The 27,445-nt window shown below is 41.5% G+C and overlaps 1 protein-coding gene across 1 annotated transcript in view; it reads right to left on the minus strand.

Annotated features, from left to right (window-relative positions):
- Positions 1 to 27,445, minus strand: part of PRKX (protein kinase, X-linked) — a 135,879-nt gene that overhangs the window by 26,455 nt on the left and 81,979 nt on the right. Inside the window, exons 2-3 of the mRNA XM_018564790.1 lie at positions 12,223 to 12,391; positions 5,540 to 5,803 (exon numbers count right to left, since the gene is read on the minus strand). Coding sequence (XP_018420292.1) covers positions 5,540 to 5,803; positions 12,223 to 12,391 — 433 coding nt within the window. The remainder of the gene's footprint in view (positions 1 to 5,539; positions 5,804 to 12,222; positions 12,392 to 27,445) is intronic.

Here is a 27,445-nt window from a genome sequence, read left to right on the forward strand (position 1 = left end):
TCCAACATGACTGCGCACCAGTGCACAAGGCAAGGTCCATAAAGACATAGATGAGTGAGTTTGGGGTGGAGGAACTTGACTGGCCTGCACAGAGTCCTGACCTCAACCCGATAGAACACCTTTGGGATGAATGAGAGAGGAGACTGTGAGCCAGGCCTTCTCGTCCAACATCAGTACCTGACCTCACAAATGCGCTTCTGGAAGAATGGTCAAGCATTACCATAGACACACTCCTAAACCTTGTGGACAGCCTTCCCAGAAGAGTTGAAGCTGGTATGTATGTATGTATGTATGTATATATATATATTGTAATGTTAGGGGAATCCAGCAGGATACAGGCTTTGCAAATAAAGTAAAGTTTATTAACTGAAATAGCTTCACAGCAGCAAAATAACAAAACAGTTCAAAAATGTGTTACAATGTTCTGTCTTCCCTGGACTTCTACAATAAATAGCATACTGAGTTTGAAAAATGCTGAGTATTGGGTGATAATTCACAGATTTATGCACTGAACAACAAGCAGATATGATGACTTTCCTGTTTTGTTTAAAATACTACTAATAAGGGAAACTAAATCTTGCTACTGAACACATTACAGTCCTCATCTTCATAAAATTGTTGCTGAAATGAAATATTCAAAAACAAGAAAGCCTTTCAGCCTATTTCTAATCTCAACGCACATTTTCAGGCAATAGGGTTGATTTACAAAAGGAGCAAAGACTGTTTTCTCACTTGGTAAAGTGAATGTTCACTGAATGTTTGTAAATATGGTGACACTGTGTTCATTTAATTCATGAAATAATGTCCAAAATCCTGTATTTTTATATCTCCTGCACATGGTTGGGTATTCAAAGTGAACACAGCTTCAGCTCAACTGCATTTCTGACAAGATCAACAGGTTAAAAGATGGGGTCACGTCGGGTAAATAGACACCAAACATGTCAAGCATTAAAATTGCGCGCACCCCCGAAATAGCAAAAAAAAAAACCACATGTGCAGGGAGAACATGCAAACTCCATACAGATAGTGTGCTGACCAGGATTAAAACTGTGGACCACCAGAACTGCAAGGGAGAAGTGTTAACCACTAAGCCACTGTGCTGACCAGTTCCTGATATGTATTGGAAGTCGCAGGCCTTTGTTCATAACAAAAATGTTGTCTAGGTAAAAAACTGAAATATTACTTTTCTAGATGTCAACAAATGGAGATTTCAAACAGAATGCATTACAAGTCCAAAATATGGCCCAAAAATAGATTCTAAGACTAGGTGGAGGGTTACATAAGGAATGCCATCTAGCTTTTGGTCACGCTGTAATTATACATCATTTTCACAACAAACTTGTTTGTATAAGCTACACTAGTTGTTCTGAACTCCCAATATAACTAAAGGAACACAAGCCATGGTATCTAATTTTCGGTCAAGGTTTAATTTTTCATTATTTCCACAATAAGCTTGTTTGTATCAGCTACATTAGGTGATTTTCACTTGCAATATAATACAAGGTTATCAGACTGGAGAAACTGGCAGTCAAAACACCTCTAAAAATAATAATAAAAAATAATGCTAATAATAATTTAAAAAAAAGAATTGGCTTTCCTTTGCAAAATTGCATATTCAAAATGAAGAAAATGTCATCCAAAAAGTTCAAGAATTTAGGGGAAATGTTAATTCTGTCAGATAAAATAAACTAATTTGTTTTTACCGTTTATATATGAATTGTAATGTTTCAGTCTCCAAGCAATGGCGAATCAGAAAAGGCAATAATGAAATTTACTTTGTGTTCAGAAAATATACCTTGAGGTAGAGTAAAATGAACTTTCTATCATCTAATTGCCACTCTTTACTAGGCAACATCTAATAATCTGTTCTTTCAGGAAGCTGACAGATCTATAAATAAATAAACGGATGTAAAGCAACAGGCCAAAAAAAAGAGAAAGAAACACTCGCATAACAAAGAGGTGGAAAATAACACTGTCTTAGTAACTGGTCTGTTGGAGGGTAGCACAATTTATTTTCACACCAACGAAATGTAAAACATTGAATGACACAACCGTGGCATAAAAAAGAGCATGCTTGGCGACACAGAATATGCCAGAATTTTGTTTGCATCGCACAGTGACACTTAAAGCAGACATTTACCACCTTTGACTAAAAATCACAGCAGCATGCAGCTCTGCATGCTAATATGAAATCATCTTTCATTCATTAGCTAAACAAATATAGTTTTGATTTACTTACAAGTTCTTGTTTTCTACTTCCTGTTCCTCTCAGGCATTAGTGATGTAATGTACCCAAGTGTTACATCTTGGGAAGGTTACATCAGCATAGAATTCCTGGGAAATCTCATCTGTAATCTCATGAGATCTCAGGGAAAGGCATTAAACTTCTTGACAATGCTGCGCACAGTGGACGCAGGAACATTAAGATATCTGGAGATGGACTTGTAACCTTACGATTGTCCATGCTTTACCCCAAAAACGTGGAATGCAGTTATTTCTGGCAATTTGGAGAAGGTGCCAATAATTTTGTCCAGTCCATTTTTGGAGTTTTGCATAGAATGTGTCATGTTTGGCTTTTTTTTCTCCACTTTTTTGTGTCATACCAATACAAACAAAAGAAATAAACATGAGAATGCCTAAACATTTGTAATTGCAACACTTTCTGCGCAAAGTGGTGCATTATCTGACAGAAGTGCAGGGGTGCCAATATTTTTTGACTGTATATAAATTACTTATAACCACCATCACTGCCTGATACTGCTGTGATATGCACATCTTGTCATACCTTGATGCACTTGGAGAAAAAGGCAATTATTTTAAGCCAACCATGGAACTATTGCTTTGCACAGTGCTCTTATTCTTCGCTCCTGAACAAGTTTACAGAAGAGAGGAGGTGGATACCCATATTAGTGTGCTGTCGTGTCCAGACTAAGGCTGGGCTAACACCTGGGCGTAGCATTGGCGCGTTTTTTTAGCACGTTTTTCCTTTCAGTGAAACGTGCGTTTCACTGGCGGTATGATTTTTTTTTTCCTTTATTATTTTTCTCTATTTTTTTTTTTTAACTTTTAAACTTCCCGCCGGCTCCACCCCCCTGCGACGCGGCCGCTCGCAAGGGACGGAACCCAGAAGTCGGCAGCCACCGGAGGACACAGCGGGGATCGCGGACAAGGTAAGTCCTACGCTGTATTCATGTGTGGCTCGGGGTTACCGCTTTGTTAACCCCGAGCCACACTCGGGAATACCAATGAAAACGCCCCAAAGAAGCTCCTATACTTGCTTGGGCGTATGGCGTTTTTGAGCGCGTTTCCACAGGCTGAAAAACGCCCAGGTGTGAACCCAGCCTAAGACTAAGTTTACTTTGAATGCCCTGTTTCATGTTACATCTATACTTATGGTGTAATATGAAACATGGCCATCCCCACCCCTATCACTCCCAGAGAGGCTCACTCTGCAGGCTTCACCGTGGCAGGGAGACTCTTGTACTTCTCAATGGTGTCTATTACTGAAAGGGGTGAAGAGCATCTCAACAAAACCGTGTCCTACAAAGGTCTTTTGCAAAGCACTAAGAAACACTGACAAGCCTGGCCTAAAGCAAATGAGGCTCAGATGGGCTTAAACAGCCACACACACCAGCCCCCAATTCTCTCTCTGTCCTCTGGTGATCCAAATACATCAGTGACTCCGGCATTACAGAGGGTATCCAGAGAGAAAGTCCAAACAGTTACAAAATACTTTTTCATAAGTGGTATCAAGGTGCACAATCAATATTTGTAATTAATAACCTTTTCCTGAAAACGAGTTGACCTCTAAGCTGATACCAAAATAAAAAAAGAACTATAACAGACAGTGAAGCATTTTACATTAAAATAGTTAGACTGGTGTCTTCCAATGCATATATCAAGTCCATAAGACACACACAACCAGTGACTGGGTTTTCGGTCGGCAGGAGAGAAGAAAATGCCGGTTACTTCATACTACAGATAAGGAGGACCAAGTTTCCCACTCCCTATCCTCTCATGTGATAGCGCTGAGGCTTAAAAGGAGAACTATGGGGTTCTATCTTTTCTTGATTAATGCATTCCTTAGGCTAAATAAGTAAATTATGTAATTTACTCAAATTAGCCAAAATGCACAGTAAGGCTGTAAACCCTTATTTAAGGTGGTGGGCGGGGCTAAGCGCCGCAATGAGGAGACATCCCGACGTGTCTGACGGGATCCTCCCCGCTGATCTTCCTCACTGTGACTGACAGTGAATCTTGAGAGCTGCTGCGCGTCCACAAATATATGGACATGCGCAGCAGCTCTCTCCTTACCTGCACGTCCCCGTGTGCCAGCCGGGCTCCTTCCCCCCTCTCTCTCTCCCTGCCCTGTGTCACACTGACATAATAAAAAGATCGTGGATCGCTGATGACAGAGGGGAAAGAGCCCTCTCTCTCTTCAGCATTTACTACAAATGGGAACGTCCATATATGGTAAATTATGTCACTGGAGATCCCTGCAGATCGGATGCTTGCCAGTCTGCAGGGATCCCCAGTTTACCATATATGGACTTTCCCATTTGTAGTAAATGCTGAAGAGAGAGAGAGGGCTCCTTCCCCCCTCTCATCAGCGATCCCCAGTGAATTGAGGATGTCAGCATCACACAGGGCAGGGAGAGAGAGAGAGGGGAAGGAGCCTTCTCTCTCTCTTCATCATTTACCACATATGGGCAAGTCCATATATGATGAATGATGTCACTGGGGATCCCTGCTGATCGGATGCTTGCCAGTCTGCAGGAATATCCAGTGACATCATTCACCATATATGGACTTGCCCATTTCTGGTAAATGATGGAGAGAGGGATGGCTCTTTATCCTCTCTCTCTCCCCCTGTGTTATGCTGACATCCTAATTACTGGGGATCGCTGATGAGAGAGGGGAAAGAGCACTGAATGTGCAGGGAGGCTGAGTCCGTCTCTTGCTGCTGGTAAGGGGTATTTTTATTTGCCCTTAAGTCATAGTTCTCCTTTAATGACTGTCCAGTAATATCATATGGGGGTGAAGAGACAGCTCTGTGTGGGCTTGAGTTAGAGCTACCAACACAGGGTCCTTTCCTTGAGCTGAATAGAGTAATAGGTAAGCTAAGTGCTGCTGGGAAGGTTAGTATTTACGCAAACCTATTGCTGTTTTTCTCATCCCCCAGTTTGCCAGTAAGGCCACCTCACGATCTGCTGCAAATAGGTAAATGGAGATAGCATAGAGGAGTGGAGATACATCCCAACTATCCCTCATTTGGAACCAAATCCTTCTGCCAATTTCCTCCTCAGTTGTCTCTCTTTTTGGTTTGATGTACACGATAGAGTGACAACAGTTCCTGTAGTCCCTGTTTCCTGCTAGAAAGGACATATGATTTCTGGGGTACCAGGACAGTGTCTAACCAAAAAAAGTGGCCACATGTTTGCATTAAGCATTTTGATACACACATGAAAAAGAAGAAAATTAGCACCACTAAGGCAGAAGCAAGGAAACAAATAAAACAATTTTAGTAAGTGCAGAATACCTGTCTGAAAGCTTCTTTGCAAATCCAAAATCTGTTAGCTTGATGTGACCTTCTCGGTCAAGCAATATATTTTCAGGCTTCAAGTCTCTGTAAACAATTTCTTTGGAGTGCAAGTATTCTATTGCACAAATAATTTCTGTGGAGTAAAACAGTCCTGTGCTGTTGTTAAAACGTCCCATGTTACGCAAGTAGCTAAAGAGTTCTCCTCCAGGTACGTACTCCATTAGCATATATAAGAACCGATCGTCATGCGAGGTCCAAAACCTGAATGAATAGAAATGGCACTTTTAAAAGTCATAAAGTCCAAAAAATAATATAACATAAAAGAAGGCATTCTACATAAAATGTACATTTTGGTTTTCAGAATGAAAGAAACGTATTCCTATGATACCCAACCAGATGTCAATGCAGCTCAGCACTATATGTGAGTAAATTACAGTGAAAATATCAGTTGTTTTTTTTTTTTAAACAATAGATTTGTATTAAGAGATAGGTCAGCAATAGATGACAAACAATAGTCACAACAAGAGATATTATAAAAATTGTACAAAAAACTTTCAAAGCAGACATATCAGTTGGGAAAATCATATCTATATAAATGCACGATAAGTATTCTAAATTCCCAATAAAGTACATGTTATGTTGCTTTAGATAGGTATGGGCCATCTATGTAGACCCTTTAAATCAACAATATAGTCAAAACCCAGAAAGAAAGAAATCGAGAAGTGGAGAGAAATGGGAAAGAGTATCGGTCAGCGCAATTCCGTGCGACCAGTGAAAGAAAAAAAAAGAGTCAGGATGGAGTAGACAGAAACCAGTTCTTTTTTGACTTTTGAAAAATTAGTAGAGACCACAAATGGGCTGTGCTATTACCTTAGCCAGAAATCTTCCACAGTGAAGCTCTCTTAAATTAGTCTGAAATAACCTCCTTGAAGGCCGAGAACTACTAACTGCAACTTTCCTGTCCTATAAGAATGCTGTTATGGTGGCATCTGCTGGACTTTGAAGCAGGTTCTGTGCTTCATCAGCTTCAGAGGGGTCCACAGGTGACATTAGGGGTTTAATGGAACCCTGGTGTCTCCATAAAGAGGACCTGTCATTTCCTCTGTGTTTTTACATAGATCTTAGCCCCCCATGTGATAATAAAGTGTAAAAAAAAAATACTTTCCGCTTTAAGTTCTGAATCTATAATTTAGCAGTTTTAAAATGTCCAGGTAAAGAAAATGTTTTACAAACCAGGACAATTCAAAGGGAGCACATTATGCAAAGATGTATAAGCAGAAGCCTTTTCGGTGAATACTGCATGTCAAAATGATAAGTAGATCCTGAGATTTAGACAGCTAAAGTTATATTTGATTCTTGACTTTTCCTATAAAAGTCAGGCTTTGCCCTAACCCCTCACACCCCTCTTATGTTTAAGTTAGATGGGTAGCTTTACTTACAAATATAAAGGCTTTGGAGGTTGTGTTAGGGGGGTTGGCGATGGCTGGGCTTTACTTTTGCAGAAAGACAAAAATTACATATAACCTGAGCTGATTTTATTATGTGCTTAGTTTTAATTATCCAGGTCTACATCAACCTCTCCTAACCTCATCACCTGGAGACGACGGAGCATGGAGCCGGTTTGCCGGCCAATCAGGAAGCCGAGCGCTGTGTAATGACTTGTCGTCTGGCTAACTGACTGGTCGAGAAGCTGGCTAAGCAGGAAATCAATCAGACAGCGAGTCATTACCCGCCCCCCGGCTTCCTGATTGGCCAGAAAGCCAGCTCCATGCTGCCTCGTCACCTAGTGACGAGGCAGCATGGAGACAGCTTCCCTGATAATCAGGAAGCCAGATGGTGAGTCATTACACCCGCCTGGCTTCCTTAATGGGACTTGCGATATCAGTATTCGGTATTGGCGAGCACCGAATAGAACATATCGGTACTTGTACTCGATACCAAAAAAACGGTATCGGTGCATTCCTATTAAGTGCTCATCTTTGTCTAAGTGCTAAAAAAAAGTTAGACTCAACCAAAACTCAGAGCCGGCTGGATGCTCTGGTCTCCGAAGCCTGTCTACTCCTCTGCTGCAGCGATGGTATGTCCCTCAGAATCCTCACATCCTATACACAGTGTATAGGACGTGATGACTCAAGGATTGTTAGACCTCTGCAGCGGAGGGAGAGAGCAGCTCCAGGGATTGGTCTAAGAACAAGCCAGCTCCGAAGTTCGTTTTTTTAGCACCTAGACAAAAAGCAGCACTCAACCCTTGCAGTGCAGGGGTAGCCCCACTGCTCAGGGTTTTGCCCAGAGTTCTGCTTTAAGGTTTACATATACTTCAATTATACCCAATTTACAATTAGGACATTACAGCCCTCTGATGATCTTCACCCAAATAAATTAAAAACAAAAAAAAAGTATACTACATGTAGTACAGTATATGATTCTTTATGAAAGTTAAAGAGATGCCTGCTAGAAATATCACCAGCCAGTACCGAAACAATCTGTTATATAATTGTAAAATAATATCCCCCCCCCAAAACACAATGTACTGGATACATAATTCTGTTTCTCAGTGTCCAGTGACATAGGCATGAAAATGTGCTGTGCACGTCTTTATTACACAGTATCCAGTAATCTACAGGATTAATCATCTTGTCCTGTAAGCCTCGATGTATCCACTGCCTCTGGCAACACAAAAGGTCAAATTTATGACACTTGTGCCACTGCCCAAAAGCTTGGTGACATGTTGCATAACAACGTGCTATTGTGATGCATGCTGCTCTGGAATTTGATGAGGATAAAATAATGTGCCATCTGTATAATAGAAAATATCCTGCAGCGAATACTACACTATACAAAGCGCGGTCTAATGTCACTCGATGCAGCAAAAAGGACTTTTAGTCTAAATTATTAACATGTTATTAGTTTTATTGTTACATGAGAAAATAATGTAGCACCCTTGGCATTACAGAAGGCTATGTTATAAATTAAAAATAAGTAGAGTATGCCGGTTTTCAAACACAAATTACATTTAAAAAAAAGTTTTTCAAGCCATCCATGAGTGCTACAAATGTGATTTCTGTGATCTAAAAGGCCACAACCTGCAATGGCTGGATTTGATTACATGTTTAGTCCACTCAAAATTAGTTGTTTAGTTTTGGTAAGATCCTAGAAGGGTTTGATCACTTTCATGTTGTTAAATTGTAAATAAACCCAAGAATAGTGAAAACATACCCTAATCTGAGATTTAGGGACAGCATACCCTAATCTCAGATTTAGGGACAGCATACCCTAATCTCAGATTTAGGGACATAAAAGGGATTTATTTGTAAAACTAGTTCCCCAAGATCCCTATACTCCTCAGCACCATCTAGGGGCCCTAGTGCTGTGTGAATGGCTTCTGCCGTTTTATAAATGAAGCCCTTACAGTGTATTTGACGGCTGCCCTTGTAGCCCTGACTGGATACTGCAGTCGATTAAGTCCCCTTCACTGGAACACCCAGGAAGAATAGTGTATTATAGTAGGTTTATTGTTTACCCCATGCACCAGTCGAGGCAAGGCATGGAGTAATGCTGAGAGAGCGAGCTTTATTGAACCAACACACCGTTTTTATATTGTACAAAATCTGATAAGAGCATAATGACTTTATGACCCCCAGACAACATGGCGCCACAGCTCAGTCCCATGTAACTGCATGTCCCTAGTCCACAGAACCAAAACAAATTTAGGGTACTTCCCAGGGAAACGTTGGGGATCCCAAGGTACCGTTTGGTAGCTCTAAGCACCTGGGTGTTACAGTTCAATAAGCAATGTGATCAGTGGACACTGGTTCAAGTGACAGCAGTTCAGAGTTTCTAGCCAATGTGCATGTGGTACCTGGGATGTGCGTTCAGGAACTCCTGCTGGATGTTCCCAAGGCAGGGTTGGGATGCAATTCACCCCTCACATCCCTCCCACCCCTACATCTATCTTCCCCCTTACATTCCTAGGGTATTTGGATATGGAAGCAATGTAGGTCTAAGTTCAGCAGCAACCATCTCGGTCTGCAGCCATGATACAGTTCCACACGGTCTTGCCGGGGACCCAGCTAGGGGCAGCAGGTTTTTCTTCTTCTTCCTGAACTACGGGAAAAGTTCATGGTCCAGTACTACTCAGCTCTTTTCAGATATTGTAGCCCAGAAGGAAGGGTGATAACTTAGTAATCCAGACCAGAGTAAAACGCCAACTCCAGTAATTCATTGTGAAACCGGTCTTTTGGTGAAATGGTGTTAATTTACAAGTCCCAACACCCCCATTCCTGCGACAGTGTATCTAAACCAAAACCTCTCCTCTTCTACAGAACATAGGTGGGGGTGTTTTTTTAGTCCACAGAGAAAGTTTATAACAGTACTAACGGATAGGACTGAAGCACAAGCAGAGAGCACAGGAAGTTATTAGCTCACAAGATTTTTGTCAGGATCAACAGGAATTGTTTTGCACGTATCGATACATCAAAACCCTTTCAGTTTTATATAGAACAGATTAAAAGGAAACAAATAAAAGAAGTTCATTGTTAGAGTTTAGATACACTTTAAAGGATAACTAAACCCACAACCCAATTTTTTAGGACTACGAATATTTACAGAAAGTACAGAGAATACTTGCTGATCTTGCTAGAAATGAAGTGTCCTTGTCGCTTCCTGTGAGATGATTTTAAAGCACAGACATCTTATCTTACTTCTGTAAACTTATTATCTTCCTATCCCCCATATAATGAAGATGAGGAAAGGCAGACATGTTTAAAGTCCAGCCAAGATGACAACCATGAATTCCTCTATAGATACAGTGGAGAAGTGAGTATAGCCACCCAGGGACAGCAAGTGTGTTATTACAGGATTACCAGGTGAAAATGAAGATAGACTGTAAAGGTCCCTGAATATGATGATAGCATATACCCCACCCACCGCATGCCGGTTTTCCACAAATACCCATACAAAATCCAACAGGAGTTGGGCAACATCATTGTGCAAATATTATTGAGGTTGGTTGCCGCATTATTATGGCACTGTTGGCATAGCTTGTACTGTTTGCATTACAAAAAAAAGCTTTTTAGGAGCAAAAGGAAGACTGCAACTTTAGTTTTAGGGCCCAATTATGCTACATTTACATATTTTTGTGGTTTATAATACTTAATAATATAACACTATTCTATGTTACATATGGCAAATCATTTACAATTGCCTTTACCGGCTCAACACTATGCTGTAAAAGCCTCTATTCACACTAGTCATGCGTTTGAACGCGCACAAAATTGCACATGTGCGTGTAATATGCTTGTGGTGCCATTATTTGGTAATGGTACCCAAAACACAGAAAGTAATTTCGTTGTGTGCTTCTTAACACATCACAGGCTCTCAAAAGCATACAGTGAAAAAACACCCCAAACTTGCAGCTCATTCTGCTGCATGAGCTTTTTTTCCGAGTTTGTCACATGTAGGGCAGTCCATTGAAATGAATGGGCTGTCCTATGCTGATGCGCGACAAATGTGAAAAAAATTGCTGTATACTCACATGCACAGCTAATGTGAATGGGGGCTAAATATTTATTTTCTTGCACTGCATGCTCACTAGATTGTGAGTGTGTCCTTCACAACCGTCTAAGAGCTCGCTCACACCTAGTGCGTTAAGCTGCATTGATTCCATTTGACCAACACAGGTTCCATGCAAGTAAAAGCAACTCCTGTGCTGAAATTTGTCTAATTAAATTTGTCTAATTACTACCCGACCCCAGCTTGCATTTGCATTTACTGTATGTTCTGTTTGTCGCATGACTATTGACCTTGTTCCTGTCTGACCATGCATCCCGTCTTCTGGTTCCTTTACTACGTTCTGATATTGCCTACCTTTTCCCCTGCAAGATGATCCCCATGACCTGCATCCATGAACCTGTTTCCTGCTGAATCTCTGAAAAGCTCCTACCAGCTCAGCACTTTACTTCTGTTCAGAAGAGCCTCTATCAGGAGTTAATTCTGGTGTTATCTGGTGGCATTGTGCCCCTGAAAATCCAGGTAAACTGAACATCGCTGTCTGTGATATGGAGGGTTCAACTAGCTCTTTGACAACATACTCAAAATAATATTGAGAGCCCAGGTACTCCATAAAAACCTGAGGGGTCTGTAAGTGTCATCACTAATCACTAAAATGCAGCTTCCAAGGGTAAGGGAAGAAAAGTATCCATGGGTAAGAAGAGAAAAGACAAAGCTGGGAAATCCAGAGGGTAGGTCCCACAGCCAAACAGATAAAATATCAAATAAGCGAGGACATGGTTTAACCACTAAGCACCCACCTCCAAACCAAAATATCCCTGAGTTAATTTAGTGCAGTTTATTGCCCTTAACTATGTTTAGATAACAACCTTATAAATGTTTTAGCTGATTACTGAAGTAGTTAAAATGATTATAAACCAAGACATGGTAACGTCAGATAAAAAATAACAGCAAATAAGATACTGCAATGAAAACAAGATACTATACCAAAGGTCATGTATAACAAAATGTCACAGTGGAGCTCTTCATAAAATAGTCTATTGCAATAAAATGCCAAAGTAGGTGAAAATAGTCCAATCTAATCATAACAAATGCCATGGAAAATAAAGATGAGTAAAATAAGAGCAGCAGGAAAAATAACAAAAAAAAACATAAATATTTTTAATACTTACAGTTTGACTAGAAATGGATGGTTCACCTCTTTTAAAACGGATTTCTCGTTGTGTACATGCTGTTCTTGTTTTAGACGAATGACATCGGGAATGCTCATTACTTTTAGTGCAAAATAGTTCTTTGCCGTTTTCTCTTTTACTAAGTGGACCCTCCCGAATGTCCCAGTTCCTGCATAGAAAAAGTAACAGTTACAATAAAAACGCTGTCCTTTTTTTTTTTTTCTTATTGTTCTAATGGTGGATATATTGATGACATTTCCAAAATGAACAGCGCCATTCGGACAACACCCCCGTCCTTTCCTGTCTTGCTAGTTGCTAGTGAAAACCAAGTTTTACATTGATCTACAAAGACTTTTTGGACACCAAGCATTGTTTATTGCGCACATTCTTTTCCTGACTGAATATTATGCTTTTGTCTTATTGATCCTTATTTTTGGAGGCAAAGCTAGGAATTGAAGTTGAACGCCAGACAAAACTTTTTTTATTAAGTTTTGAAGGGACAGAATGTCCATTGGGTTTTAAATGATTTCTATGTCCCCACTGAATTTTCTAAGATTTGAATTGCTGTCTTTATGCACTCATAGAGGAGACTGCTCTTCACTTCCTTTTTAACCATCACCTGGATAGGAAGTGAGAGGAAATCTCCCTGAAGATAGGAAGCGAGAGGAAATCTCCCTTAAGAAAGAAACCAATAAAATCCTGACAAAGAAAGAAACAACGTCACAAACTGATTTTTTGAGAAAACACAGTCAAAGTCAATGTATAAAGCACAGATCCTGAAGCACCGGGAACAATCCAAAGTCCAATTGAAACAAGTACTGTACCAAATAAAACAAGGCACATGAGCTAAGTAACAAAGTATATCTTTCAATAAATAAATAAAATGCACTGGCAAAGAGAGTGAAGTATACCAGCCTGTCATGAAACATGGAAAGACGAGGGAGCATGGAGCCTGCTTCCTGGCCAATCAGGAAGCTGGGCAGCATGTAATGACTTGAGGCTTCCTGATAACGGAAGTTCGGGTATCGGGCTAGGCATCAGAGTATTTGGGCAAGTACGAGTACTCGTCCAAATACTCGGTGTCGGCACAGATACTGGTATCGCTATCGTGCATCCCTACTTCAAACTATCATTTGTAGTATAGAATGAATGTTCCTGATGTCACTGGATGCCAGAACTTTTATTCCCTGTTTTATTCCCTGGAGCCGGAACTTTTATAGAAGACACTGACTTTTTCAGATTACAGTCTAATTTCATTGAATGGGTCAAGATTTGTATGGCTCCGCTTAAAATCTTTTAAAGAGCAAAAGATTTCAGATCAACCAAGAACTAGACAGGAGTCCTAAGCATTCTGTGTGCTGCGAATAGGAGTACTACTGTGCAACCCATACCATGTATACCCATGTAGGGTAAAAAAAAAAAAAGAAAAAATGTATAACATTGAATGTGATTTTCGTTTACAAACTTCTTTCATTCCAAAATCTAATGTTCAATAAGAACGAAAATTAAAGGACATTTTGAACGACAATCGGCAAGTTTCTCATGCCGGTATTGAATGTTCCAACGGGATGTTTCGTATGAACGTTCATTCGAAATTCTAACAGTGTATACCCTACTTTAGTCATTGTTATACATAAGCTACAAACTGGTCAAAGAAAAAAAAAAAAAAACAGCTTATATACGTATATATATATACATCTTTTCCTTGCAAAAGGTTGGCTTCACGCTTTCTAAAACAATTCACGTGATAGAGGAATTTTGTACCTTTTCAGACTTAATAATTCCTTACAACAAATTTAGAGACTGAAGCTATGTTCATGTTATGTGTGGTGCCCTGAGTTTTTCTGCACAAGAAAAATGGACGTTCCCGCACATAGCGTGAACATAGAACACATTTGTAGACATGCTGCATTTTCCTACAGTGCACAGGATGGCACCGCAGCGCACCACACCAGGGCCTGAATGGAGTGTGCAGTTTGTGCACTCCAAATAAAGTTTAAAAAAAAGAAAGAAAAAAAAAAGTAAATAGCACATCAGACCGCATTCTGTCATTCAACCGCCCGTCCTCCATTCACAGAACGCTTTGCATTGTATTTGAGAACGAATACTATCGGGGTACTGCAAAAAGAGTGTAATTGAGACACATAAGAAAAGTGTCTCAGGGTTACAGGAATAGAGTTGCTATTTGCGCCAAATTCATGTACAAGGCTGCATAACATTCATGAATTTGGTGCAAACCTATGAAACTGACTTGCATGACAAACTTTGGGACAGACACTGTATATGCACACTGATAAAATACATAGATATGTCCCATCGTGTCCAAAGTATCACATATGTGTCAGACACATTTCACTTGGATCCTCAGTTTCAAGGAATGTCACACCTGAGGTATGTGTCACATACTGTGACAGTCATATACAATATGAACATCCCAGACTAGTGACACCAAAAAGTACTTGGTCACTTTTCTTATTACTGGACTGTCAGAGTTTATTCATTAAATATTTCACAAGCACAGCGCCAGAATGAAATATGATGCAAAAAAATAACTACTTGAATTTGGTGCAGCAGTCGGCACAGTCCCGGGAAATGGTGCAGCATGTTTGAGAATTTGGCGCAGACATTTCTTAGGCTGCATTAGCACCAGAATTCTAGCGCAAACACGATACTGAATTCCTCTGCATGAGTTCTCTGAATGGGTGAGTGAGGGGGAACGGGAGGGCGTTGTAGCCTGGAGGGAAGATTGCTATAGTAATCTGCAGCCAGCAGGACATGGGAGACACTTCACTAGAGGTAAGTTATGTCCTTGCTGCTGTATTCACTACATTTTTAACTAAACTAAAAATTTAAGTCTTGGCATCAATCAGCACAAACAATTTTTCTCAACAGCCACCAATTAGACTCCATCACTTTACGAGGCAAATATTAGTCTTAGAAAAAATAATAGTTAATACTGACACTTTGATGCACAAGGCCTTTCTGTCTATCATAGTATTCCTATTTCTATCCAAAACAATCCACTCTGTTGAAAGAAGAACTCCAGGCACAAGTTGTATTAACCCTTGCAGTGGGGCTACAACCGCACTGCAAGGGTTAACTGCTCGTTTAAAAAAAAAAAAAAAAAGTTATCTTAGCCCAATCCCCTGTGTCGGCTGGCTTTGACAGCCCTCCCTCCAGCCTGTCTCTTCTTCCGCTGCAGCAATGGTATGTCCCTCAGGGTCATCACTTCCAATACACTGTGATGACCTTAGACTGCTGCAGTGGAGGGGGAAGGGGTGGAATGGACCAGTCTAACTGACCGGTTTAAATTTTACGGTATCTATTTCTTGCACTTTAGTGTATAATACACGGATTGTAAACACATACAGATCCTACACTTAATAGGGATTAGAGCGCAGCATGTTTTGTATACGATTTAATTGCTTCCATCTGGTATTCAGATTTAGTGCTTGCAGCTGTGGCGGAGTGATGAGCGCAAAGCTGTTTCTTTAGTACATGTTCAGATACTAGTATCTGTATCGGTGCCGATACTTGGCATTTTCACAAGAACTACCAGGGTCATAGCAGTTGCAGCTGCGACTGGGACTTTTCGCTCCACCACTGTCCTCAAATCATTAGTCTGCATTGTTTCAGAAAAACCATCACGACACTACAAAAAAAAGGTATCAGTATATGGTATCTGTGAGTACTTGGACAAGTGCTTGGTCTGGAAAAACTGGTATTGGTGCATCCCTAATATCTATCTATCTATCTATCTATCTATCTATCTATCTATCTATCTATCTATCTATCTATCTATCTATCTATCTATCTAATCATACATTAAAACATTGATGCTCAAATCCCAGGAGCCCCATAGCCAATGCTCCTTACAAAATGACAACTGTCTCCTAATTTTTGAGTTTTTCTCTAGTCTAGTCTTGCAGATGGAGAACTATCAGTACTTGTACAGTACTTGTACAGTACTTGGCATTTGTGCATCCCTAAATACTGTACATGCATATTGTTTCTTTTATGAAGTCTGCATGTATTTATTTATGAATTTCCCTTTAAGAGAAGGGCATTGTAGAATAAATATTTATGTCTTTAATAAAGATGACGGCAGACTATCCATTTCTTTATCATTACTTGATATTCTCTTTCACAGCACATGTAAGAGAGGACTTTGAGGTTAGGTTAAACAGAAGCGCTCCCCGGGGGTGAGACACATTTTGATGTGATTTTGGACTATTAATAGAAAGAAATGTATGGCTATTTTTGCAAGTGCTGTCACAAACCCTTACATTTACCACTCGGTGTAAAAAGGTGTCATGTCCTCCTTGGATCGTCCTCCTTCGATCAGAACATTAGTATAAACATAAGCTCTGTTAGGATAAACATAAACAGTCTTCAAATTCATTTTCTACTTTACTCATTACTACTCATTTACATTTATAAAAGGAAAGGCATTGAAGCTTGGAGATAGCCTTCAAATGAACCTGTGTTCAGCTTATGCTCATGGCGGAATTTACATATTCTGAACAAGCAGTAAAAGCATTATAAAAACAAGCCCCCATTCATCTCTGTATAGATAGGAATTGTGCAAAAGATCATTTTCAAAGTTCACAACACAGGCAATTAAATATTTTTTTCTAGATTTTGGCAACCTGCTAGCCTCCCAATGTAAACACACAGCCCAGAGTGAAGGTCCCCCCATTTAATTTTCTGCTGTTATGAATGAGTGCTCCGGTCCATTCATAAACTGAGCAGATAGTATCAGTTACTATGTCCACAATCATGAATAAACTAGAAGTGATGTAGAGCACTTCCTGTTCATAACTGGGGACACAGTAAGCATACTATGTCCTCAGATATTTACAAACACCAAGCGATAATTTCTGAGTGCTTGTAATCCGCTGTCCATCCTGACTCGCCTGTCACAGGAGCCCGAGCAGTGAGGCAGGAGAGCTCGGCCTCCTGTGACAGCTGTCTCCTCCCACTCCGCCCTTCTCGACATCCTGAGAGCTGTTTCCTCCCTCACCTCCCCACTGGAACCTTCTGAAAGCTTCTCTCCTAACCTCTGAGCACCGTTTGCTGTATCCTCTGTGTCCCCTCGGAATCCCGTTGCCTCTGTCAGGATGTGTAAGGGATCGGCGTATTGCGTTCCATCTGGAACGCACCGCCAGATCAGAACATCCCAGATCGCAGGTTGCGTTCCAGAATGGAACGCAACGTTACGCGATGACGTTGTGCGGCTCCTCCCACCTAGCGGCTTGAAAACACTTATAAGCCTCGAGGGAGCTGAGCACGGCGTTCCACTAATTTGGAGTGTGTGCGCCGTGCCTGCTCCAGCCACCGCGAACCTGCCACTTGCTGAGAGCTACCCTGAGCCTGGAACCTCACCCGACTACTTGGACCAACACTTGCCACAAGGGTCCACCCGAACAACATTCTCTAAAACGCAAGTATCAGTCACCTCAGTGACTGCATAAAAAGGGACTGTCAGTTTTCTACATCTCTGAATTGCTGATACTCATGATTAATGTGAAATACCTCAGTTACCTTACTCCACTGTGTATACTGCATAAAACCACTATTCCAAGGGGAATTGTGTATCACTGCATAACCATTCCAAAGACTGTACTACTGGTTGATACTACCATCTGTTGTCAATGGAGATCTAACTAGGCCTCCCTGCTGCATAGAACTATTCAAACTGTGGAGATCACGCTCTAGGGATCACTGTGTCAAACAACCACCAAGCAGCCGTTTCCCCATCACTTCTAAATACTACCACCGCCACCTATAGGGGGCTATAGCAATTACCATTTTAACAAGAAGAATAGGGAGTGGGTGTATGATGTTAAGGATCCCAAACTCTCCGTAGCTAAGATTGAGAGAGCCACCTGGGAATCCACAACTGAACAACCTAATATAACCTCCACACACAGTCCTCTGTATTGCTGTACATGTTACACGCCTCCGCAGTTGAGATCCGAGAACCCAGCTCGGTGCATTACAGGATGCACCTAATTTTCAGGCGTTATGGTACTATCGCCAATGGACCTGCATAAGACTCAATGATGTCAACAGTCTTTAGAACACCAGAGCCCAGGGAGGAAGAGACTGCAGGGACCGGTGTAGCAGCAGGGGGTGAGGCGATGGGAACGAGGAATAATACAGCTTTACTTTAGGCACTCCCCCCAAAAAAGCACTTAACCCATTGCAACGGTAAGTTTTTTCCTTGCCTGGAGTTCTTTAACTGTTTTTTTTTTTTTTTGGGTCACATAGCAGGATATAACATCCAGAAAGGTTTCTCAATAGCCAGTACTCGGGATTCTTGTGTAGAATAATGTTGCACGCAGATGCTTATGGGATTAGTTTAATGTTCCTCTACAACACCCAAATCGTATTTATTTCCAAGACCTCTTGAATGATGGGTGGCTACAAGACAGTCAGGTCTGATGAGTGTATTTAACAATGAGCACCACCTAAATTACAGGGATCACCTAAATTACAGTGACTCAGTGGGCTAAGTTTTATATGTCCTCTTTATAGGAGTAAAACTCCCTACATAAAGTACATGAGAATCTTACCAACAATACCTTTAAATATATTCAATTCAGCAGCAGACAATGTAGCTGCATTCTCAAGAAAATTATTTTATTCAGAGCTCCTACAGAATTTCAGTATATCCGACTGTTTTTACAATAATCTATGCAAAGACAAACCAATGTCAGCTTTGTTACATAAACCAACATCATTTTCCTTCAGTGAAATTGTATTTGCATTCTGATCACCCTTAAGCCAATAAAAAAAAACAAATCTCAAGGCACCGGCACCACTCTCACCTGTTTGTTCTGAGTGCTATATATAGATTCTTGGACTGTCCAAGTTGTCAACACTCTATTCAGCACTGACTAGAGAAATAACACCAATGAACTTCGTGAGAAAAATATGTCTCAGTGGGGAAAATTCTTCCATTTCCAAGGTGATGACAACAGATAATGATCACATTAAGCCAAAGCTTTCTTTGGGCTAGTTAAAAAGTTCAGGTTGTTCTTGACCTAAAGAGAACTAGTCATGGTTCGGCAAAAATTACCAAGCAGGTTGGTTCTTTTCGTAGAAGAGACTTTATAAGTATCTTCTGCCTAAAAACTATTTTGCTTACCTGCTAATATGTACATAGGCTGCAGCACATAAGTAAAGTATACAGGAACCGGATGCAGAGATAATGTAACTCCAGTACCCATGCGCTGGAGTTACATAATCAGTGCCTGCCCAATGGGTGAAGCAAGAAGGCAGTGGACTCAGGAGAAGGACATGACAAAGGCGGGGACAGAGTAGATGCGGGGATCCTGAGGTTCACATCGCTGGAGAAGAGCACACCCAGTTAGGCCCCTTACACGCGGGCTGATAGGAAGGAGATCTGTGCACGGACCCCCTCCTGATCAGAGTGGTATGCATCGGATGTCACAGCTGTGACATTTGTGTCTGTCCAATTTTTTTTCTGCATCTTGCGATGGAGGAAAGAACTAAAGCTACCGGACCCATGTTGGTCTGTGGTGAATCAAATGTAAACAGACATATGTCTGTTTACATCAGATGACCCCCAATCTGGCACGATCGGCACCGGTGAAAAGGAACACTATTCCGTTTGTTTTTCTGGACCTGACCCGAGTTGGGGGTAATCTGGTGTAAACAGATGCCCGTCTGTTTAGAACCTGCTGCCCATAGACTAGCATTGGGCATCCAATCAGGTCCACCTGAAAAACTGACAGTCAGATCCAATCAGACCACCCATGTGAAAGGGGTCTAAGTGTGTCATAATGTGCAAGTGGGGTGTGCATGCTTGCACATTACGGCAAATGCTGGTCACCTCCACCACCCTTTACTTCTGCTTTAAAGAGACAATATCACCTTGTCACTTCACAACAAAGGGGCAGTGTCTTTGTAAAGTCCACCCTTGCCCACCTTATACTCTACTGTGCTCTTCCATCACTTCTTCTGCTGTTGCAAAATAAACTAGTTACATGACAGTGCTCGTGTCTATTTACATGCTTCCCCATACTCAAGTACCGCATATTTTGCAGTGATGGAGCACTGGAGAGGAGGTCATGTAAAGGCATTATCCAGCTTTGGCAAAAAATAATAAATGCACACACATCAAAAAATGAAAACTTGTGCATGTATTTTCTGCATTTGATCCTGCAAATAATTGCAACTCTAATTGGTGTATCACGGATGCAATGCTCTGGCTCCTGCAGACCCCCCTCCCAGCCCCCATCCATATGGACGTTCAGTTAAGGGAAAGGCGGTATATGAATGGACTCAAGTGTAGTGAGCACACTGATGCTTCATTGCTGCAGTGGCAGATAGAACTTACAGTCTTATCATTCACTGATCCTGTGAATGGATGACGCAGTGGAGCCACACAACTCTGCAAAACCACACACAGTCTTCAATAAGTAGGGGAGGGTGGCAGAAGGTTGGGGAAGTGAGCCTTTAATTTATTCCAGGTACTGCACATTCACATCAGTCCCTGCCCTCAAGGAGCTTACAATATAAGGTCCCAATTGTACACACATACAGGGCCATTTTAGACAGGAGCCAATTAATCTGTCTTTGGAGTGTGAGAGCACAAGGAGAACATTCAAACTCTTTGCAGATAGTGTCCTAACCAGGATTTGAACCAGGGACCCCTGGCAGAAGTGCTAACCACTAAGCCACTGTGCTGACCATGGAGGGAATTCATAAAAACTGGAGCAGAGGGAATCTGGAGTGGCTGCCAATCAGCTTCTATCTTTGATTTTCAAAGTTAAACTGAACAAACTGAAGAGTGATGCTGATTGGTTGCCATAAGAAAACAGTCTGCTCCAGTTTTTACAAATTCCCCCATGTTTCTTCTTACACTCCAAATTTATATGGGTGTAACATGAAACATGGTTAGAAATCAACTTGGCGTTCAAGAATATAAACACCTTCTGCAGATTTTCTTACATATGTAATATCATAATAATTAGGGATGCACCGATATATATCGGACGCCGAAACATATCGGCCGAAAATTGAACTTTTGGCATAATGCCGAAAGTGCCATGTTTCGGCCGCTACATCGGCACAACCCTGCTTTCTCTCCCCCCCGTGTGTGTCCCAGTAGGGAAGAGAGAAAGTGTCACAGGCGGCCGAGCGCTGCGGTAGGAGAGCGCTGTTAACGGCCGGTGTCTCTCCCCCCACTCCGCTTGGCCGCCTATCACAGTCAGGCAGAGTGGTGTGTGGGCGGAGTAAGGCCGCGCTGTCACAGAAGGCTGAGCTCTCCCTGCACCGCTCGATCAGCCTCCTGTGACAGCGTGTCAGAGAGGAGAGCAGGCTACATACACTCAGTGATCGCTGAGTGTTTGTAGATAATTGAGGACATGGTATGTTAACTATATCCTCAATTATGAATAAATGGGAGTGATCTGCATCACCTCATGTTTATTCATAATTGTAGTTATAGTAAACATACCATGTCCTCATGTTATCAATGAACAGAAACACTCAGAGGATTCCTGTTCATTGATAACCGGGGCTGCAGAAATAGGACTCTGTGTCCTCAATCTCTTTTTCTATTTTAAAAGGGAAATATCAGGGGTCTGTTTAGACCCCCAATACTTCCCCGAAACCCCTAAAAGTAAAACAAAAACAAAAATGAATAAATAAAAATATTAAAAAATGTAAAAGTTTATAAAAAAATAAGTAAAAATAAAATATTTTAAAAATGTGAAAAAATGTAAATAAAAAACATTTTCGGTATCGGTTTTTCGGCCTGACCGTTTTTTTTATTTCGGTTTTAAAATTTCCATTTCGGTGCACCTCTAATAATAATAATAACAACAACAACAACAATAGGAAGAATAAAAAGCTTAAGGTCTCTTTAATGCAAAGATAACTTGTTTAAAGGTCATCCCGGAATTTAATACTTTGAGAACACTGCTGAAGAAACATAACCTTGTTTCTTAAGATTGTGCACAGTATTTCATTATTGTTTACCCCCTGTAGAATGAACAGGGCCTCACGCAAGGCATCCGGATCCAGTTTCTGGTGAGGGCTATTGAAGCACCTGTCACCAAAGAAAGAGTATATGGCACAGGTGAGAGAAGAAGCTAAAGCCTACTGACCAAATGTTTCTACAAGACAGGCAATTAACTGGCCACGGATTCGGTTTAATCGCCCTTCTCAAAATGCAGAAACACTTGTCCAGAGATGCATATGAGGAACAATCCTCAAATAAACTAATCATTAACAGCTGTCTGAAAAGCACAAAGATAAAATCAAGTGTGTGTGAGCTAGACTTTCAAAAGAATTAAGCCGTCGCGAGACAAGACGTGTCATGTGACTTGATCCGCCACAGGATCTAGACTATAATTAATGTATGACCGTTGTACGTGTTTATTTGTGTTTAGAAGCAGTTAAAAGTCTCCTTAGTGAATTTCAACAAGTTGACATCCCTGTCAAACTATCAAAAATGTACATTGCAAAAAAAAAAGAAGTTTAAAATAAAATTGTAGCCAACCCCAAAAAATAAAAAAAAGGAATGTTTGCCATGATGGCGTGAACAAATCCAGCAACCTCTAAACAACTGATACAACTGGAGCAAAAATAACATTTTGATTCCAAAGAATGTGTCTTGAAGGGCTTGTCGTCTTTGCATTAACAGTCTGTCTTGAGCTAGCATTCACTGGCTCATTAAATTATTGAGTGTGAGTATCTGGAGATCAGCAGATCTGGCATACAAGACACAAGAAGAGTTTCACAAATGTTAGGGACACCTGATGCAAGAAATCAACTGATATTCTTGGGCACCACAGGACCTCAGAGGGGGGTTGGACTTGCAGGCACGATCCAACCAGCCTCGGGCACTCATCTCTCTTTGGATCCTCAAACACAAATGTTCAATAGTTTTAGGAAAATACTGACCAAAAAAGAAAAATAACAACAACTGAAAAACTTGGAAGCAAATGGTAAGAACATTAATTAGACTAATGCAGTTGTAGATCCAAGATTCTCAAACTGCGTTTGAACACCAAACATGGTAGACACCCTTTAGATCGGGGTAGGCAAAATTCAGCCCTACAGTTGTGGAGGAGGTACAGAACCCACGAGGCATTGTAAGATCCTAACAGGCACAGGCATTAAGCCCAGAGGCAAATGCATGATGAAATTTGTAGTTTCACCACAGCAGGAGGGCCGATGTTTGCCTACCCCCTGATTTGGATGAACTCTTACTTGTGGGCAGTGGCTTAGTGCTTAACACTTATGGCTTGCAAAATTGGGGGTCCCCAGATCAAATCCTGGTTTGGATGCTATCTGCAGGAAGTTTGCATGTTGTCACTGTGCTTGCATTGGTTTCCTCCCATACTCCAAAGACATACTGGAAGGTTAACTGGCTCCTGTCTAAATTGGCTCTGCATGCGTGTACAATAAGGACCTTAGATTGTAAGCTCCTTGAGGGCAGGGACAGATCTGAATGTAAAGCACTGTGTACATTGTCAGTGCTATATAAATACCGGTAATAAGTCTAAACTAGTAGATCAGGGGTGGAATTTAGGAGCCAGCGGGCTGTTTTAGGTGCCAGCTCTATTGACAACAATTAGAGAAACCCTCAAAATGTAGGTGTCAGCTGTAGTTTTTAAGGAGCATTGGTGACTTGGGAATTGTCTAGCCCTGTATTTGGTGCACATTATGCAGATAGCCTGTGCTCTCTGCATGGGGTACATACAGGTCAGTGATGAGGTCACTGCTACTTTTACAAGGTGATATTCTGGATTTACAAAGGCATTTGGTGCACAGTGGATTTCTCTCCTTGTGCCTATTGAGGATTCGGAATATATTGCATTGAAAGTTTTTGTGTCCTCAGAGCTCAGCTTTAAATGACTCATTGTTTTCTGCAGTTCTATTCTCAAAAACAGGTTTTACAGCTTTTTGAATAGCATCTGCTTTTGACCCCTCTAGAAGTGATGGATTATCTCTCTTCTTTCATGTTTAGTACACACTTATGTAAATACCTACACAGGTCTTTTAGAGGTTGCTGTGCTCTAGTTCCGAAAAGGAACAAATAGGAATAGAACTTACAAACTGCAGAACAGCACAGTGTGCCTTTTCTCTACGATTTCACCTTCAGGTTTGTTTGCCAGGCACATGACTCTTCTCTTCCTCATCTCAATGTATGGTGCAGTATAATAAGGGCAATCTGATCTGTATGTACGGTAATTGACGGCTACACTTTTTTAGCAGATTGCACGCTGCTAGAGTATGTAGAAGAATTTGACATGCTAGAAAATGCTCTCCATCTCCATGAATGGATGTTTCTTGTCCCATTATGTAGCCTGCACACCTGACCTCATTATCCACCTACAAAGTGGTGAAGTGTTTGCTTTTCCGGACCCGGCAATGGATGCCTGTGTGTTTAGATTTAGCTGCCCATAGACCTACATTAGGCATTCGATCAAGTCCGCCTGAAAAACTGTCATCCAGACCTGAACGGACCACCCATTTGAAAGGGACCTTAAACCCTCAGAAGGGGACTTGTGCAGGAGGGTAAGTGTGCCTGCCTGTATGCATGCTTTTGTACATCATTCATTTCAATGGGCTGCTCTGACAATTGCACCAAAGAAGTCCCTGCACCTTTTTTTTAAAGCCTATCGCACCAAAATGCACACTTTGTTTTGGTTTCTCGCACATGAAAGTACAAGGCGCAGGAAAGTGCACTGGAGTGCCATTTGCAATAAATAGCAGCGCAGTGCATTCCCAAAGTGACAAAACAGGCATCTTCACACACCTTGCGGCAAAACACAAATGTAAATAGAACTTTAGTCTATTCCCACCCTTCTGTCACTATGTTTGACTGCTTCCTGGAATTTGACCTTTGACTTTTTTTTACCCTGATTCTGACCTGCTCATCCATTTGCCTGTCTAAACACTCGATTCGACCGCTGCCGTTGGATATGTTGTTAGTTGGCTGTCATCGTCATACCTTCTGGGTGTTGTGCCTTGGGGGGTTAGCAGAGTAACTTCCATAGCACTTGTGGCTCTGGAAAAGACCTAACAGTCTGGGGTGATGCCTCAGAAGGTGTCCATTTTTACATGGTAGCACAGAGGGTTCAAGAGACATGACGCTGTACTATAGTTATAAAGCTGGCCATAGAAATTTAAAGCTGAACTCTGGGATAAGCAAATATTTTCTAAAATTTCAGAGTATGTGTAGTCTGCTATAAACTTTTTTTTTTTTTATTCAACCTTCCGGCTGAATGAAGAAAATAGAACAGATAACTCTAATGATGCCTACAAGTATTGGTCAAGGAATCTCCCACTAGAACCAGCCAAAATTAGAAGAGTGTATACCTAGCTTTACTTGAATCTTGAAGTGCTTAGCGTATTTCTTCCAGATCTGTCCAGTAATCCACTGTGAAACATTGCATATGTGGAGGAATTTCCTGTATTAAGACCAGTCACTGCTGCTCTCTCTCCTAGTACAGGGTGACTGGTCTTGTATCCACCCCCTCCTGTGGTTTTCTGAAGGCAGCCTGTAGTGGGTGGGGCTTTCTGGGTCCCTCCCACATCCCTGCTCTCTTTACAGACTATGTGCAGTGCAGTGATGATGTCACCGTTACTTTTAGAAGCAAATAAGATTTCTATTCTTTGCAGCTATTGAGAAATATAATTACAGGTATTTATATAGTTCTGGGAATTTATGCAACTCCTTACATACTTCACATTCCCATCAGTCCCTACCCTCAAGGAGCTTCTAATCTAAGGTCCCTATCTCAGATGCATAAATACACACGCATACAAGGACCAGTTTTAGACAGGAGCCAATTAGCAGTACAGCATGTCTTTGGAGTGTGAGATGAAACCCTCACAAGCAGGGGTATAGCATGCAATCTCACAGATAGTGTCCTAAACAGGATTTGAACTGGGGATTCCCACTGCTGCAAGGCATACGTGTTAACCACTAAGCCACTGTGCTGCCCATTAAATGGAAATGTTGGTATCCGGAGTTCAGCTGTAATGGCAGTCTGACATGCTGCCATAATCGATCCATTAGCATTAACACTTGTACAGCCCAAATGTACATGCTAAAGTCTATTAAAGACAGATAATAAAAAGCAGCCAGATAGCACCTGCAATTGCTTCCTCTCAAAGCAATTGCAACCAGCCAAACAAATCCAACCCAGCTGGCTGACTATTCTTTTAAGAATAAGCAACCTGGTTGTCAAAATCAACATTGTCAGTCTTTAGGTGCCCATACACCTTGTGATTATCGTACGATAATTGCAGGAAATGTTCACTTTATTGTTTTACAGGTTCAGCTTTATTCAGTAAGTCTGTCTAAGTGACAGAGTCACTTTAATGTCTTTATAAAACACAGAATAATAAAGTGCATCTAAACCCAAAAAACTTTTATCCTGATGATCATAGTAGCTAAGGGCCCATTCACACAACATCCAGATCATCTCCAGACCCAAAATGCATCCCAATGTATCCCTATGCTCTTTCTGGCCTCTGTTCCCACCTGTGCAGTCCGTTCCAGACCAGAAACATACTGCACGTCTCATTTTGTCTGGTCTGGAACATGGTGTGAACCTGCCCTAAGACGGAAATTAACCTGGTTGTGTAGTCCAGGGATAGCCAAACTGCATCCCTCCAGCTGTGGTGGACCTACGAATCCCATGAGGCTTTGCAAGATTCTCACAGCAACAGACATGACTCCCGGAGAGAGATGCTTCATGGGATTTGTAGTTTCACCACAGCTGGAGGGCCGGAGTTTGGCCATCCCTGGTGTAGTCGGTGTGGAGCTACACATCCCAGCATAAGACTAAATAAAAAGGGTAGGTAAGGATAACTGATCAAGATTGCAGAAAAAGACTAATGTAAGAATGTGGTGCCATCAGGGTTGTCCCTAAGGTATTCACCGCCACAGGTGATGTGCCGTCGTTCCAAGGCCAGGGGCGTTGGGGGTGTGCTGGCAGGGAATGGCTACTTTGGTTGTGGTGCCAGTTGTCGCGCTATCAAAAGCTCGGTCTGGTTTCCCACCCAGCTCACTGATGGCACTGGTTGCCAGGACCTCAGGCGAAATACAAGACAGAGCTCAGCGCCGGGCAATGACAGTGAGCTGGACAGGAAGGGGCATATAGCGTCACAGGTTTCTAAGAGCTCTTAGCAACCTAGGATGCTCCGGTTGCTCCCCAACACCCCCCCC

The sequence above is a fragment of the Nanorana parkeri genome, unplaced genomic scaffold (genome assembly GCF_000935625.1).
Source record: "Nanorana parkeri isolate BGI_ZX_2015 unplaced genomic scaffold, ASM93562v1 scaffold782, whole genome shotgun sequence".
Classification (NCBI taxonomy): Eukaryota; Metazoa; Chordata; class Amphibia; order Anura; family Dicroglossidae; genus Nanorana; species Nanorana parkeri.